Genomic DNA, 15446 nt, shown 5'->3' with positions numbered 1-15446 from the left:
ATTAACACTTTATTTATTTATTTATCATCATCTCATCTGAAAGATATTGCTCCCTGACAGTATTCATGGGGACCAAAAACATCACTTCTGCAACGCTCGTCGCCCATTTACCTTAAATACTCAACTCGGAACAAACAGCCATAAATTCAAGACAATAAAAGAGTCACCGAGACCCTTGCCTGGTGAATTTGAGGAGTTAACCATCTCTAAGGGGGAGCATCTGGCAAAGATTTTATCAAAGCCAAAAACCAATTCAACATATACTAGTGAAATATTACAGTGAAATTAAGACCACTTTACCAATCACACAAATACATAAAAAATGATACCAAACAAGAATATAAGGCTACAAGAAACACAATATTAACACAAAATTTAAATTTATCCATCCAAAATTTATCTAGCCATATCGGAAGAACCAAGTATATCTGCAGACTCTGTTGATTCTCTCCTAGATTTGTTTAACTCTAAAGTTAAGAATGTCATAGAATACATTGCTCCTGTTAAAGTCAAGAAGATGACTGGCATTTTGGACAAGGTCACCAAGAGTACAAACAATGAAAGATTGAGAAAGACAAAACTAGTAGTTTATTATAATATCTATAAAGACAGTCTATAATGACACTCAGATCTACTTAGCCTCTCTGCCTAATGACTACAGCCCCATTGACACCCTCTGCCAATGCATTGATGATATTTACAATTGGATGTGCCAAAACTTTCTTTAGTTAAACAAAGAGAAAACTGAAGTGATTGAATTTGGGAACAGAGATGACGTTCTCAAGGTGAATGTGTACCTTAGCACTAAGGGTCAAACAACAAAAAATATGGTCAAGAATCTTGGTGTGACTCTGGAGTCAGATCTTAGTTTCAATAATCATGTCAAAGCAGTCAGTAAATCAGCCTACTTTCATCTCTAAGACATTGCAAGAATCAGATGCTTTGTTTCCAGTGAAGACTTAGAAAAACTTGTTCATGCTTTTATCAGCACCAGGGTGGATTACTGTAACAGCCTTCTCACGGGCCTTCCCAAAAAGACAGTCAGACAGTTATAGCTCATTAAGAATTCAGGTCTTTACACTGGCTCCCAGTTACATTCAGAATATATTTTAAAGTATTACTACTGGTTTATAAATCACTAAAGGGCCTAGGACTTCAATACATAACAGACATGCTCTCTGAATACAAACCTAACAGATCACTCAGTTCAGTCAAAGCAGGGTGAATCAGCCTTCAGCTACTACGCCCCTCACTGCTGGAATCAGCTTCCAGAAATGATCAGATGTGCTCCACCATTAGGCACATTCAAATCGAGACTGAAAACACATCTGTGTAGCTGTGGCTTTACTGAATGAGCACTGTGCTACGTCTGACAGATCGCACTATTGTCTTTCTTTATTTTTTCATTCTTTTATAACTTGTTTTAACACATTTTAATCTGTTTTATTGTTTGTTTTTTATGCTCTTAAACTTGTCTTTTTTATTCTTGTTTATGTAAAGCACTTTAATTTGCCACTGTGTATGAAATGTGCAATATAAATAAACTTGCCTTACCTTGAAAAGAGAATGAGGTTGAGGTGAAAGGTGAAGGGTCAGCTTTCTCGCATTGCCCCCTAGTGAGGTGTAGCTCTGTGTTTCCAGCCTATTGTCAAATGTCTCAGGTTGATTTGAACAGAACAGCTGAACAGCCGGTTTCCTGATCTTCTCAGATGAGAAAGTGTATTGTTTTATTGCATTTCATGAAATTCCATAACAGTTCTCAGGATCTGATATTCTGGAGAGATTAAGCCATCATTACAACACCATATATAAACGATAGGCGCAAGCTGCGATGATGGCCTTTTCCCTCCTCCTAAGCTTCAAAATTCCTTTCCATATTCCTGGACCAGGCCGTATCTTGAGCAGCTGCTGTGGTGGTCATGGAGGAGTGGAGAGCATGAAACTGATTCCAGTGACAGACAAGTCCTTGCATTGATCCTGAAAAGCCAGCCTGTACACCAGCCGGTGTACACCTGTAGCTTCTCCACGATGGACGTCCAGCGTTCTGCAGCCTCCTAGACTGCAGCTCTGCGCAAAAAGTTTGGCCAGAGGAGAGATGATCGTGCCCTACTGAGTCTGGTTTCTCTCAAGGTTTTTTCCACTTTCGTCTATTGGTAAAGTTTGTTCCTCACCTCTGTCGCTCGCATAGTTTGGGACATGTGGAGCTGCGCATAGATGGATTTGCTCTTCAGTTTGTAGATTTTAGCAGTGAAAGTTAAACCACACTGAACTGAACTAAACTTCAACTCTGAAAACTGGACTGACACGGTTTCAATTTACTATAATCTTCTATGTGAAGCTGCTTTAACACAATCCACATTGTAAGGCGCTATAAAAAAAAGATTAATTGAATTGAGATATGCATGTTTGCATGACAGTGAAAATCCCACAAGTAGCAGCATACTCCGTCATTTTAGGTCATTTAAATAAGAGTAAGAAAACAGTATTGTTTAAAAGTTAAAGAGCTATTTTATTTGTTTTACTGCGATTATAACAAAAACAATGTGGTTTTATTCAGTAATAAAGAAAGTCAAGCTGTGCGGTTTATGCTGTCTCCATGATAGGTTAGCATTAGACAAGTATCGCAAGCATGATCACAGACCTGGATAGCATGTTAAAGCACATTATGCTCAATTACATCAGGACACATTTATGTAATGAAAAGTAGTTCAGTTCAGATTGACAGCATGGTACAGTTCGGTCACAAAAATGGTGGCTGCACCACAGTGTGATGTCACATTGAACTTTGGATAGCATCACTGTCACTATATTGGGGCATAAGGACCCACATAAATGGCAGGATGAGCACCACTTGCTGCCTCACTAACAACTTTTTCAGCAGTAATTTTGTTTTCCCATGTGGTTTTCCATACAGGTACTAACCAGATGCAGCCTTTAGTCTGCGACCATGTTAGAGCTTGTCTTTAGTATATAATCAAATTAGTGCATAACATAGAAACACTCCAATTACCTAAGTAACCCTCATTCCCCGAGGGGGGGAACAGAAATGCTATATGGAAACTTCCGCTATGGGGGATTTTGTCAAAATCCAATCATCTGAAAGAGTGGACAATCGGGCAAATGAAATGCTAATGAGTTGGCAGCATCAGCATGCACAGCTTGCGCTACTTACTATTAATCTTGTATATAAGTGCTGCACGTGCCAAGCTGAGGCATAATTTTTTAGCTGAAGAGCCTTTCACGGCTAACAGCCAAGGGGCAATCATTGTGGGAGGGGAACATAGCATGTCCGCTCCCCCCTTGGGGAATGAGTGTTACTTCATTAACCGGAGCGTTCCCCTTCGAGAGGGAAACTTCAATGCTATGTGGAAACTTCCACTGTGGGGGAATCTATTGAACACACCACAAAACCTTACTTTGCCCCTGATGAGAGGTTATGCCAAGCCAAGAGCGGGAGCGCACCTGCATCAACAGAGGCGCAGCCTTATAAACATGCTCCCTGACTTATCCCACTTGTAAAGAAGTTTTACAGATTTAGATATATTTTTTGGGAATCACAAAATGCATCTAGTTAAACTCTAAAATTTTAAATAAGACAGTATGTTGGGAAAGTGTGCAGTCTAGATATGGAGGATGCTGCGGATGCCACCTCCTGCTCAAGTGGGAAGACCTGGTGGCGAGAAGACATATGGACTGGCCCTGAGTAGGGGGAAGTACTCATATGAAAAAAAGATGGTTAGCGGGGAGGGAAGACACGCAAGCTGGAAGGTATAGCATTCCAGACTGGCAGTGTTCGGGCTACTACATCCGGGAAAGGGAAAAAGTGCTCTTTCATTGAAATTTTGGTGGCATTGAAAAATGTCTTTGATGTTTCAGATATAGAGCCCGGTACTCCGCTGGGGAAAGAGCAAGTTTCCTCTTCTCCGGATGGCAAGTCTCAGGGATGCTTCGCGGTCCATTTACCGGACTTAACAGCACCCTGGGGCAAGGGGGCTGCTTTTCTGCATAGAGCTCGGTGCTGCCGCTTGGCCGGAGGTGCAGACAGGGTGGCGGAGCAGCTCTCGCAGATGGGCACCCTCGGCGAGGAGCAGTGGATGTGGATGGTTCGGCGGGGGGAGCAGTCTTATGTTCCTGCCAATAGATGACTTCACCCATAGTGTCCAACTGCTCCTTCACCGCCGTAAATTGCTGGGTGAACGCCTGTTGGCAGAGGGGCAAGCAGATTGGGCAGAAAAACTGCTGGAGAAACCCTCATCGACCCTCTCAGAAGCTTTGTGACAGGATTTGAAGCCAAAAGGATGCCTTAGTTTGGCACATGCTGCGCTTATATACAAGATTAATTGTAAGTAGCGCCAGCTGTGCATGCTGACATTGCCAACTCATTGGCCTGATTATATATTCTTTCAGATGATTGGATCTGACGAAATCCCACATAGTGGAAGTTTCCACATAGCATTGAAGTTCCCCTCCCGAAGGGGAACTTGCTTTTGTATTTCAATGCAGATGTCATAATAATTTCTCAGTAATTTCCTCCACCGTCAGTACACACTTGATTCTTTCTTAAAACTCCTGAATACTTTATTTAAAGTTTTTTGCTTCATGTTTGAACAAAAGAAAAGTCTAGTGTGGCAGGAAATGTTTTGCGGTGGGTTTGATCTCCACTCATATCAGATATTTGCTGATGACCATATTTAGTCAATAGGGATGTACCAGGGTTTGCTCTGGTATAAAACCAACTATCGGTCAGCACAAACAAGAAGACGGAACAAGATCAAGACTCGACTCCTTCCACTGCATCTCAAAAACATGGGTGAGAAATTAATATCTATTATGCATATTATATGTTTATGAAAACCTTTCAGAACATAAATACAAGCTTGTTTATAACACAGACAATGCACAGAAATAATATTAAATCCATATAATTAAGCACAAGATACACATTTACTTTCTCTAACAAATGACCCTTCATACAAAGATGTCCTTCTAATGAATTCACACACTGCAAATGCAAAGTTATTCAATATAAAAGACTAATTATTGGTTTTATTCTAATGAGGTTTTATTAAAATGTTTGAGAGGAGCATGATCAGATATACTCTAATAGCTAATAGTTCAGAATTTAGCAGCACAATGACACACTGACAGTCCTTTCTGTGCTTCTTTGTTTAGAAAACAGCAGTTTTGGGCTTAAAAATGTGACTGGAAACTCAACAGACAAGAATACTGTGGAGGATGAGGGATTTAAGATTTTTCTTGCCTGCATTTTATCTGTAACCTTTGTAGTGGGTCTCATTGGAAATGGTCTAGTCATATTTCTGACCGGCTGCAGAATGAAAATGACTGTCAACTCCACTTGGTTTTTGAATTTGGCGATTGCAGACTTCATCTTCATTTTAATTTCAATCACAAATTTTTCCTTAAAGTGGAGCAAGCAGCACAGTGACTTCACAGAGTACTTTTTTATCATCACAACATCTCTAAATCTGTTTATTAGTGTTTGGTCTCTTGTAGTTATCAGTCTGGATCGATGTCTGTGCACATGGATGCCTGTTTGGGCTCAAAATAACAGAACTCTGCGTAAAGCCAGAATCATCTGCATCATCATCTGGGTTTCATCCATCGGCTACATTTTACCGTACTTCAAAGTTTTTAACATTACAGATACAATTATTGTCACATATGAATTTATAGTGGTCTTTTTCATCACCTTCCTGATCATTACATCTTCATACATCGCTATTGGAGTAAAAATCAATCGCCTCAAAATGGGGAAGCAGCTCAGGTCATACAGACTCATTATAACTGTAATCCTGACCTTCTTCATCTGTTCATTTCCACACCATGTTTGCTGGATTTTGAGAATAAGGGCAAACAATAATAATTGGACTCTCACTAAACAATTTTGGATGCTATTTGATTTTACTTTCTACCTGATTAATCTTAACAGCAGTTTGAATCCATTTCTCTATGTGTTCATGAGTAAGGATTATAAGAAGAAGCTGAAACAGTCTCTGGTGCTGGTGCTAGAGACGGCATTTACTGAAGGTCATTTGGACGTTAAAGAAATGAGACAGACACACCACACTTGAATTGCTAGAAATGTAGAAAACTATCTGGGGGGGTCTGTCTTCATTGAGGTTTGTGTCCTTCATCTAACTTTATTCAATTAAAAGCACTGATTTTCTGTCATTGTGTGTCTCTGTATGAGTGCTGTCGTGATCACGCTTGGGCTGTGCACGCTCCTGTGTAATGAGGGCGCGCGAGGTCTGGATTTGCACTCTTGTCCTGGTGTCTGTGTTTGTTTTGTCTGCAGCATGATCAGTAACAATTTCTTTTATGAACAAAAGTACCACATAAGTACAGTGAAATAACAGTGTACTTTGCTGTACAAATAATATAAGTATAAAGATGTGTAGGTATAAGGGAACAAACTGTAATGCTTCGTTTTACTCTGCGTTGTGTTTAGGTGAACAGAACCAGTCATATGGGAGTAAACTGTCTTTTATTCTGCATGAATAAAATAAACAAATGACATCAAGCTAAGTCTGTGGCCTTCCTTAAGACTTCACCAACCTCTCCTCAATCGCGTTTGCCGCAAACTGCCATAAATCTAATCAAAGTGCGTTTAACATACACCAAAAAAAAAAAGAAACATTACACATAAATTCAAAAACAGAAGCACGAGTAAGCACATACCTGCATGAATGAAATACCAAAAATATACAAATGACATCAAGCAGAGTTTGTGGCCGTCCTGTGGACTTTACCAACCTATCAGTGAAAGGGATCATTTTCACCACAAAGCTTCATACTTATGCTTATAAACTTCACCCAAAATACATGCTTCATAAAATTTACACAACCTCTTATACATGTTTAAATGCATTTCAGATAGAAATTACATGCATAATTGTGATAAACAACACTTGATACGTTTTAACCGGAGCTTTAGTACAACTCACCACTCCTTGATCGCGTTTGCCGCGAACTGAGCGAGAGCAGGCGGAACTGGAAAACGACACTTAAAGGGGCCACCTACAGGGCTGCCAACTTTTGGCTTTAGCTTGGAGTGAGAATTTATGCCCACAATTCTCTACACCAAACCATGCCCCATTTATTTATAAATCTATAAAACTATATATTATTTTAATAAATACTTTTTATAAAATATTGTTTTTATCATTATTATTATTATTATTATATTTTATTCTAAATAAATAAAATAAATAAATTCAAAATGTAACTGGAAAACAATGTAAAGACTGAAGTGATATGTTAAGATTATTTAAGAATTTCTTTTGCATAAATATATCAATTTTATTAGAATGAAATTCTATAGACAATTGTATAGAACACAAAAATATGTTTTATAGCATTATCTGTTGTGTGTTGTTTTAGACCAGACTCATGGCTGAGAATTAGGTTTATTAAGTCTAAACTCCAAATTGGCCGAAGTGTATGTGTGTGAATGAGAGTGTATGGATGTTTCCCAGTGATGGGTTGCGGCTGGAAGGGCATCCGCTGCGTAAAACATATGCCAGATAAGTTGGCGGTTCTTTCCGCTCTGGCGAGCCAGAGATTATTAAAGGTACTAGGCTGAAAAGAAAATAAATTAATAAAAGAAGTCCAAACTCCCTGCTCTCATCCCTCCTTTCTGCTTCATACAAAAAAAAAATCTATCAGGAGCCATTACTCAAAATAAGATCATGATATCATAACTTTACACTTACGTAACTTTACCCCTGCCATAAAATGCACCCCCTCTGAAATATGCATATATTAACTGTAATTGATACAATCTTTTTAATAACACAGTGAACCCTTACCTTACAGAAGACTGAGAGTTCTAATTAAAGTCTATGACAGGGGTGCATTTTACAGGAGGGGTGAGTTTTTCAGCACAACACAACACATAAGTGTGGTGCGAGCAGTGCATATTTTTTTGACATGAATGTTTACAATTGGGATTTATACCAGGAGCGGGAATGCGAGCAGCGCGTCAGTACAGCGAAATAACGGTGTATTTTTCTGTACATATAGTATAAGTATAAAGAGCGTGTAGGTATAAGGGAACAAACTGTAATTCTTGGGTAATAATAGGGATTTTAAAACACTTCATCTTAATTAAACACTGTCTCGTCTATCATTGCCTTTACTCAAACAACAAAATAACACAATATTTCCTTCCCCCTTTTTTCTGGCATCTCTTGCTTGGCTTCCTCTTTTTTCTGCTCATCTTCTTTAATTCCACGGATGGTGAATAGCTGATAGAATCCATTGGGTCATGCTGCTCTGCATTTTATATGAAAAATATAAATAGACAAAGACTTTTAGCCAGCTACATGTTCCTTTTACTGTTTATTATGTGTGTGTGTGTGTGTGTGTGTGTGTGTGTGTGTGTGTGTGTGTGTGTGTGTGTGTGTGTGTGTGTGTGTGTGTGTGTGCTGGTTGTCCATCATGTTCACACACTAAACATTTACAGAGATACTATACATTACCATCAAACAAAACTAGTATCATCAGATCATATGATAATGTATAGTGATAACAATTAAAGTGCAGAGGGAAAAGGTTTCCATATCCGGGACCAGGCCATATCCTGAGCTGCTGCTGCGCTGATGGTCGTGGGGAGTGGAGAACATGAGTCAGATTCCAGCGACGCTCCAGGGACAGACAGGTCTTCGCTGAGGCCAGCTTCCAGCCTCCACCACGAAGACTGAAGCTCTGCACAAGACTTTTGGCCAGCGGAGAAATTAAAATGGTCGTGCCCAACTGAGTCTGGTTCTCTCAGGGGTTTTTTCTTCACTCCTATCAGGTGAAGTTTTTTTCCTCACCGCTGTCGCCACTGGCTCGCATGGTTCAGGATTGGTAGAGCTATACATCGATGAATTTGCTCTTCAGTGTTTGAACTCTCAGTAATGATTAAATCACACTGAACTGAGCTAAAGTGAACTGAACTAAACTTAAACACTAAAACCTGAATTACACTGTTCCAGTTACTATGACCATTTATGTGAAGCTGCTTTGACACAATCTACATTGTAAAAGCGCTATACAAATAAAGGAGAATTGAATTGAATTGAAATATACAGTAGGATACTGTGCAAAATTCTTAGGCTACTAGTAATTCCAGCAAAAAAAAAAAAAAGAAAAAAAGAGGTTTAAAGTCGTATAAAGTATTATAAAGTATTATATTTTATGTAGCATGTCAGTCTGAAATATCAATTTACATTTGCAAACATTATTTTTGTCATTAGCTGTAATTAATGTATAAAGGGAGATTATTGCATGCACGCCTGATCTGATCCAGTCTGTCTGGAATGACATAAAGGCTGCATTTACACTGCAGATCTTGATGGTCAATTCTGATTTTGTGACTGTATCCAATTTTTTTGATGACCTGCTTACATCATCAATTAAAAGTGACTCATATCCGAGCATTTACATTTACACAGCACACGGCAACGGCGCAATGACCAAAAAAAAAAGAGCAGACGCTGACTAAGGGTGCTTTCACACCTACACTTTTGTTTCGGAACGTATCTCGTTTGCCCAGTTAGCGCGGTTCGATTGGCTTATGTGAACAGGGTAATCGCGCTCTGTTCCGCGCCAAAGTAATCGCTCCGAGATCGCTTGAATGGGGTGGTCTCGGCTCGATTGAAACTAACCCTAAAGCGGTTCGATTGTAGAGAGAAAGCGATCCGATCCGAGCGCGGTTGTATCACTGTGTTTTATGGATATGTAATAGGCATACGGCTATATGAAGAGAGAATTATGAGTAGGGTGGGAAGTTTCGCGAGTCTCCGGATGCCCGCAAATGAGTGATGATCTCCCGGTAATCTCGCGTCTCCCTCCAGGTCCTCAAATAGGCATCGTCGCGCACCCTTCTCACCCCTCCCCACCGCGTCTCTCCTCAGACACGTCGCGCGCACACCCTGTCAATCACCACCAAATCACCACCTCTCCTGACAGCTTAGCGGGACGCTGCAAAATAAACCCTGACACTCTGACCAATGTGAGGAGAGTTTACTCGCACGTGACTTGTTTTAGTTCTTTTGGTCCGATTAGAAACTTTGCAGTGTGAAAGCGAACCGCTCCAAGAGCAAAGAGCAACAATGTAACAATTGTAATCTCTGTTTCGGAACAACTGAATCGATTCACAGGTGTGAAAGCACCCTAACAGCTGATAATTAGAGTGCTCTTTTCTCTATTCCTGTATGTAATCTGTTTGTAGCTTTTGAAAGGCTGTTATACTACAGTTCATGACAGAAAGGTTCTCATTTGTCCATCTTCTTTTGATATATAGGCTTTTTTAAACCTTTAGGCATCTTGATGTAATGTCCATGGCGTGATTTATGCATGCGATGTACCTATGCACCAGTTTTATAATTGTCTATATTGGTTACATGGCGGACATTGCGCCATTCCTCCATTTACTAACAACGATTTTCTCACATGTGTTTCATGGTGATGAGACAAAGCAATTCCAAATGTCCCAAAAGTCAAAACCTTGTGGTACTGCAGTTTGATTCGGATCTTTAGAGGCTCCTTGATTCACAACTCGTTTGAATCAACGAATCAGTATGCATTTACTTGAAGTGATGAAATACAGCGAGACAGATTCAAATGCATGCATAGCTGTCTGCTGTTCTCACGATTCTTTGACATCACACTAAGCGGTCTATTAAAGACGATTCAACTCCACTGCCAGAATTTCCTGTCTACAGCAGGACAAGGGCGGCAGCGCAAAGTAAATAAAACAAGCATTTTTATAACATTATATTCATAGAAGTGTTTGTTTTTTGTTTCTATCTGATGTTTATTCCTATTTTTTAACCATTTTCAAAACACTGTTATGACGTGTTTAACGGTCATCGGCATCTGAAATCATTGGGTTTTTAATATTTAATCTTTTATAAATAACATTTATTGGTATTTACCCATGTATTACATAATGTTTCCATATAATTACATATGCGAAGGGTTTCAAGCAGTGTCTATGGGCAGGGCAGTAAATTAGATGTTATTTTTCTCTGTGGCTATTTTTGCCGTTATCAGTTACACACTTTTTTTTCTAAATGTCGAGAAAACACCATCATGAAGTTTTTATTTTATTTAAGCAAAGAAGAAAAAAATAAGAGAAAATATGTGTTGTACTTTCCCATTTACTGCGCTTACTGCTGAGAAATCCGGAAAAGGGTTCATAACAGTACATCATCAACCATACTATTATGGAAGCTATTACTTTAGGACTAATGATGGCTTAAGACATATACTCAATCAAAAACTAACCATAGGGGTATAGTGTAGCTTTCCCAGCTGAACAGATGCACTTTACTCTTAGGGACTGATGTTTATAAAGTGTTACATCTTCAAAATAAATCATCATAAGAGCTAAATCAAAGAAATAAACAATACTCATTACACATATGCTTGAAATTGTGTTAAACAAATGCTCATAACAAGCCAATAAACTGATAAATACACATTTAGAGTCTCATATTCACTTTACAGGTATAAACTATAAGCATAATTAGATGTATAGTGGTAAGTCTAGATCATTTTAATTGTTTTAACACTAATGCCTAGTTCAGACTGCATGATTTTAGCTTCGATTTTGACTCGCCGACAGGTTTTGAGAAATCGCAGACAAATGCCTGAATTCAGGCAAATCGGTGCACGTGCACGTGAGTGACAATCACACAGTATGAACTATCATCGACGCGATGGCCGATGCCTGTGAGATATTTGGCGTGCTAAGTATCTGGAAATATTTGGCGTGCTAAATATCTGGAGCTGTCGGCGATTTAAATCATGCCGTGTGAAATGAGTTTTAACTGAAAATAACATCAGCGATCGTCTACAGCAAATTAGAGAGCAGCATTCACTTGTGTGTGTACCTGCTAGCCAGCGGGAGGTTGGGGGAAAAGTTAAAAGCGCTCATTTTTGGTATATTATACCCAAGAAATGGAGGAAAAACTTGTGGAGGTTTGACAGGAACACCCGTGTCTTTTTGACGTTTCATACAGAAAGTTAAATAAGAAAGTTGAGGAGAATTTGCTAATTTCCTTCAAACCCAAGAGAGCAAATATGTACATTTTCTACCCCATTAAAGGCATCTTTTTCGTTATGTAGCTAATAACAAAAGATATATGACATGTTTTTGGCTGCGAGACGTAGTTTGGACGAAGTAGTCGGCGATTCTTCCTATTGTAAAGTCATGCAATGTGAAAGCACCTGTCGCTGATCCATCTTGCAGTGTAAACAAAGCAGCGGCAAAATATGAAGACAGATAAGACTCAAAAGTAATTCACGCAAAAGACACGATTTACACATGCGTAGCCAAATTCACGTGCATAAAACCAAATTCACGTGCGTAAAATATTTATTTATATTCACAAAAAAATTTCACATGCTCAAAATAAAAATACATTTTCATAAAATACGTTTCACAAATGCAAAACACCATTTACAAATGTATAGGAGTGTACAAAAAGTTTTGAATGTTTAAAACTTGCGAGTTCATCCTGAATGAGAATGTGCAAATCCTCTTTCACGTACGACTCCCCCTGGATATGTGTGTGTGTATTTTTGAGACTTTCCTGCCAGAGGCAGGGTAACTCGTACCTTTCAGCCAATAAGAGGAGAGCAGTAGTCAAAGACACCCACTCTGCGCTCTATTTGCGCAGACTGTTCCTCTCCTGCATGGCGAACGGAGAAAGCAGCAGTCGCAGTCGCACTTTTTTTTCATTTATTTATTTATTTGACCATAGCCTCACTTTCTTTATCCATTATTTTGCCGCAGCTCCGCTCTTCTTATTTATTGTCTCTCAGCCCCATGAGTAAACTTTAGCCTGCAGGGTAATGATGAGGATTAAGTATTATTCCGGCCTGTTTAATAATAATAGTGCCGTTGTGGTCCAGCGGTCAGCATGTTGGGTTGCCATGCTGTCGACCCGTGTTCGGTCCTCACCTGAGTTAGTGTTTTTTTTTTTTTTTTTTTTCATTTTTATTGTTAAGACATACAAAACTGTAAGGTTGTTGAACATTTGAAGTTCTAAAGCAGCTGTTTTCTTGAAAAAGACGTGATAGTGTCATTAGAAACTGAATTGAAATTATCTTATTTTAATATAGTCAGTCGTGAACTGAGGTGGGCCGGTCAAAGGCTTGAAACTCCAGGGCTGAAAAGGAGTCCCACTCCGGCCTGTCCCACTCCGGCCTGTCTTATCTGTCTCCATAGCAAAACGCTAGCCCAGATAGTCATGCAGTGTAAAAACACCTGTGACACGACTACTTTGAAAATCATGCAGGCTGAACTCGGCATAACAGTGCCAATATTTACAGCAGATAAAGCATTTATGACCTTATGAATTACAACAATGTCCTATTAGACAGCAACATAAACAGCTTTATCAATTAATTAATTTTAGCACATTTGCTGTTCTTATTTTTAGAGAGATAAATCTAAAACACATGAAATGACCAAAAAAAAAAAGACCTTAATGGCTGTTAATGTCCTATTTGTAGTGCAAGTTATAAGGAAATAGTAATAACAATAAATGACATGCCTTTTGTACAAAACTAACAAATAATATGAATATCACTGATACTCAAAATACTTATATATGTGCTAACAACAATTAAATGCTAACAAATAGACCATGTACAAACCATAAACTTTCAAGATAAAGAGTCTTTCAAATTTCAAAGATTGAAATATAAACAATACCTTGTGCCCTTCATCAACCAGGAGTTAAAAGAGGGAAAACCTTTTTGACTGCCTTTTGAGTTCGTTTTCACAGAAAGCACCCCAAAGTCTTTTCCTTTTGTAGCACTAAATACTTCACCAAAGACTTCTTCAATGTTTACCCTCAGCCCTGTTTCGAGACAACTGCCCCCTCTACTGGATGGAGATAGACGTGTCAGTGATTGAACAATTTAAAGGTCATCTACAGGTAAATCACCCAAACGTAAAATTGACTAACCATTTACTAAGTAACACAGAATTTAAATATAAACTAAACTGCAAATAATCTTTATTTCAAAGTCTATAATGCCTGCACCTATATTTAAACTTTATTCCCTTAGCACTTTAATTATTATCACAATCTCCCATATGGTGTGATGATAGTAGTTTTGTTTAATGGTAATGTATAGTATCCATACTGTATCTGTAAATAGTGTAAATTATATTAAACAGCAAAAAGGAACATAAAGCTGGCTAAAAGCCTTTATGTTTATTCATATTTTTTTATATACAATGCAGAGCAGCAAGACCCAATGGATTCTATCAGCTATTCACCATCAGAATCCTCAGTGGAAGTTAAGAAGAATAACAGCAGAAAAAAAGGGAAAGCCAAGCAAGAGATGCCAGAAAAAAAGGGGAAGGAAATAATGTGTTATTTTGCTGTTTGAGTAAAGGCAATGATAGACGAGACAATGCTTGATTAAGGTGAATTGTTTCAAAATCCCTATTCAGTAAAATAAAGGTTACAAATTAAAGAAATATATTGATTTTGTTTGTTTATTTCACAACCTTTAAGAGTTACCCTGTAAACTACAGGAAACAAATGCTGTATTTACCCTTTAACTACAGGGAACAAGGAGGAAAGAAGCTGGACTTCAATGCACAAGTGTATATTTGGACAGTAAGAACAGAGAAAACAGAGAGTTTTAATTGATCGAAAAACCAATTACACACTACATTTTTCTTTAAAAATGAAATAAATAAAAACATCAGGTATACATTCACTGAATTGCTGATAAGCCCCCCCAAATCCCTCTCTCCAAACATAGGCATAGGCCTATGTCATGCAAAGTTATTTGCTGATATTGATGTTGAGACATTGCTGGGGGGCAGTGGTCAGATTGACGAGTAAACGTTCATAAAATAAGTAGTTTATGGAAATATATTTTTATATTAAATTACAGATGTAAAATGCTTACAGTACACTGTTAGACCTTACCAGGCTTTTTTACAGAAGAACACTGGCAACACTGTTGCCAGCTACTCACTGCAAAAGTTTGGTTACAGTAAGTACCTGGCAACAGTGTTGCCAGTTAATTACTGAAACTGAACCCTTACAGTGAGTGGCTGGCAACAGTGTTGCCAGTTGTTTACTGTAACTGAACCATTGCAGTGAGTAGCTGGCAACAGTGTTGCCAGTTAATTACTGTAATAGAGCAGTAGTGGTAACTAACTGGAAACTGTGTACAGTTAATTACTGTACTGTAGTGTTACAACTCACAGCATTATACTGCATACACAATAGTATGTCAAGGTGTTACTTAAATTAATTAGTATTCTTACCTGTTATTAATTCTTTAAATTAAGTTGTAAATTCTGACAAATTTATTTTATTGTTTATGCAGCAAACAAATACAAAAGAGAAAATGTATAACAAAATTAAGAAATCAGCAGATATAAATATCATCTTACATAT

The 15446-nt window shown here is 38.4% G+C and overlaps 1 protein-coding gene across 1 annotated transcript; it reads left to right on the top strand.

Moving 5' to 3' along the window:
* Positions 1-4483: 4483 nt before the first annotated feature.
* si:dkey-42l23.4 lies at positions 4484-6191 on the top strand. The gene is made up of 2 exons (XM_001921667.8): positions 4484-4810; positions 5173-6191. The coding sequence occupies exons 1-2, from the start codon at positions 4705-4707 to the stop codon at positions 6090-6092; spliced, it is 1026 nt and encodes a 341-aa protein (XP_001921702.3). The 5' UTR covers positions 4484-4704; the 3' UTR covers positions 6093-6191.
* The last annotated feature ends 9255 nt before the right edge of the window (positions 6192-15446 follow it).

Source organism: Danio rerio, chromosome 15, assembly GCF_049306965.1.
Source record: "Danio rerio strain Tuebingen ecotype United States chromosome 15, GRCz12tu, whole genome shotgun sequence".
Taxonomy (NCBI): domain Eukaryota; kingdom Metazoa; phylum Chordata; class Actinopteri; order Cypriniformes; family Danionidae; genus Danio; species Danio rerio.
This window is presented reverse-complemented; position numbering and strand designations above follow the sequence as displayed.

Coding starts and splice junctions, on each gene's coding strand:
- si:dkey-42l23.4 (XM_001921667.8), top strand. CDS start 4,705: ATGTACCAGGGTTTGCTCTGGTATAAAACCAACTATCGGTCAGCACAA. Junction 4,811..5,172: donor ACTGCATCTCAAAAACATGG/GTGAGAAATTAA, acceptor TTCTTTGTTTAG/AAAACAGCAGTTTTGGGCTT.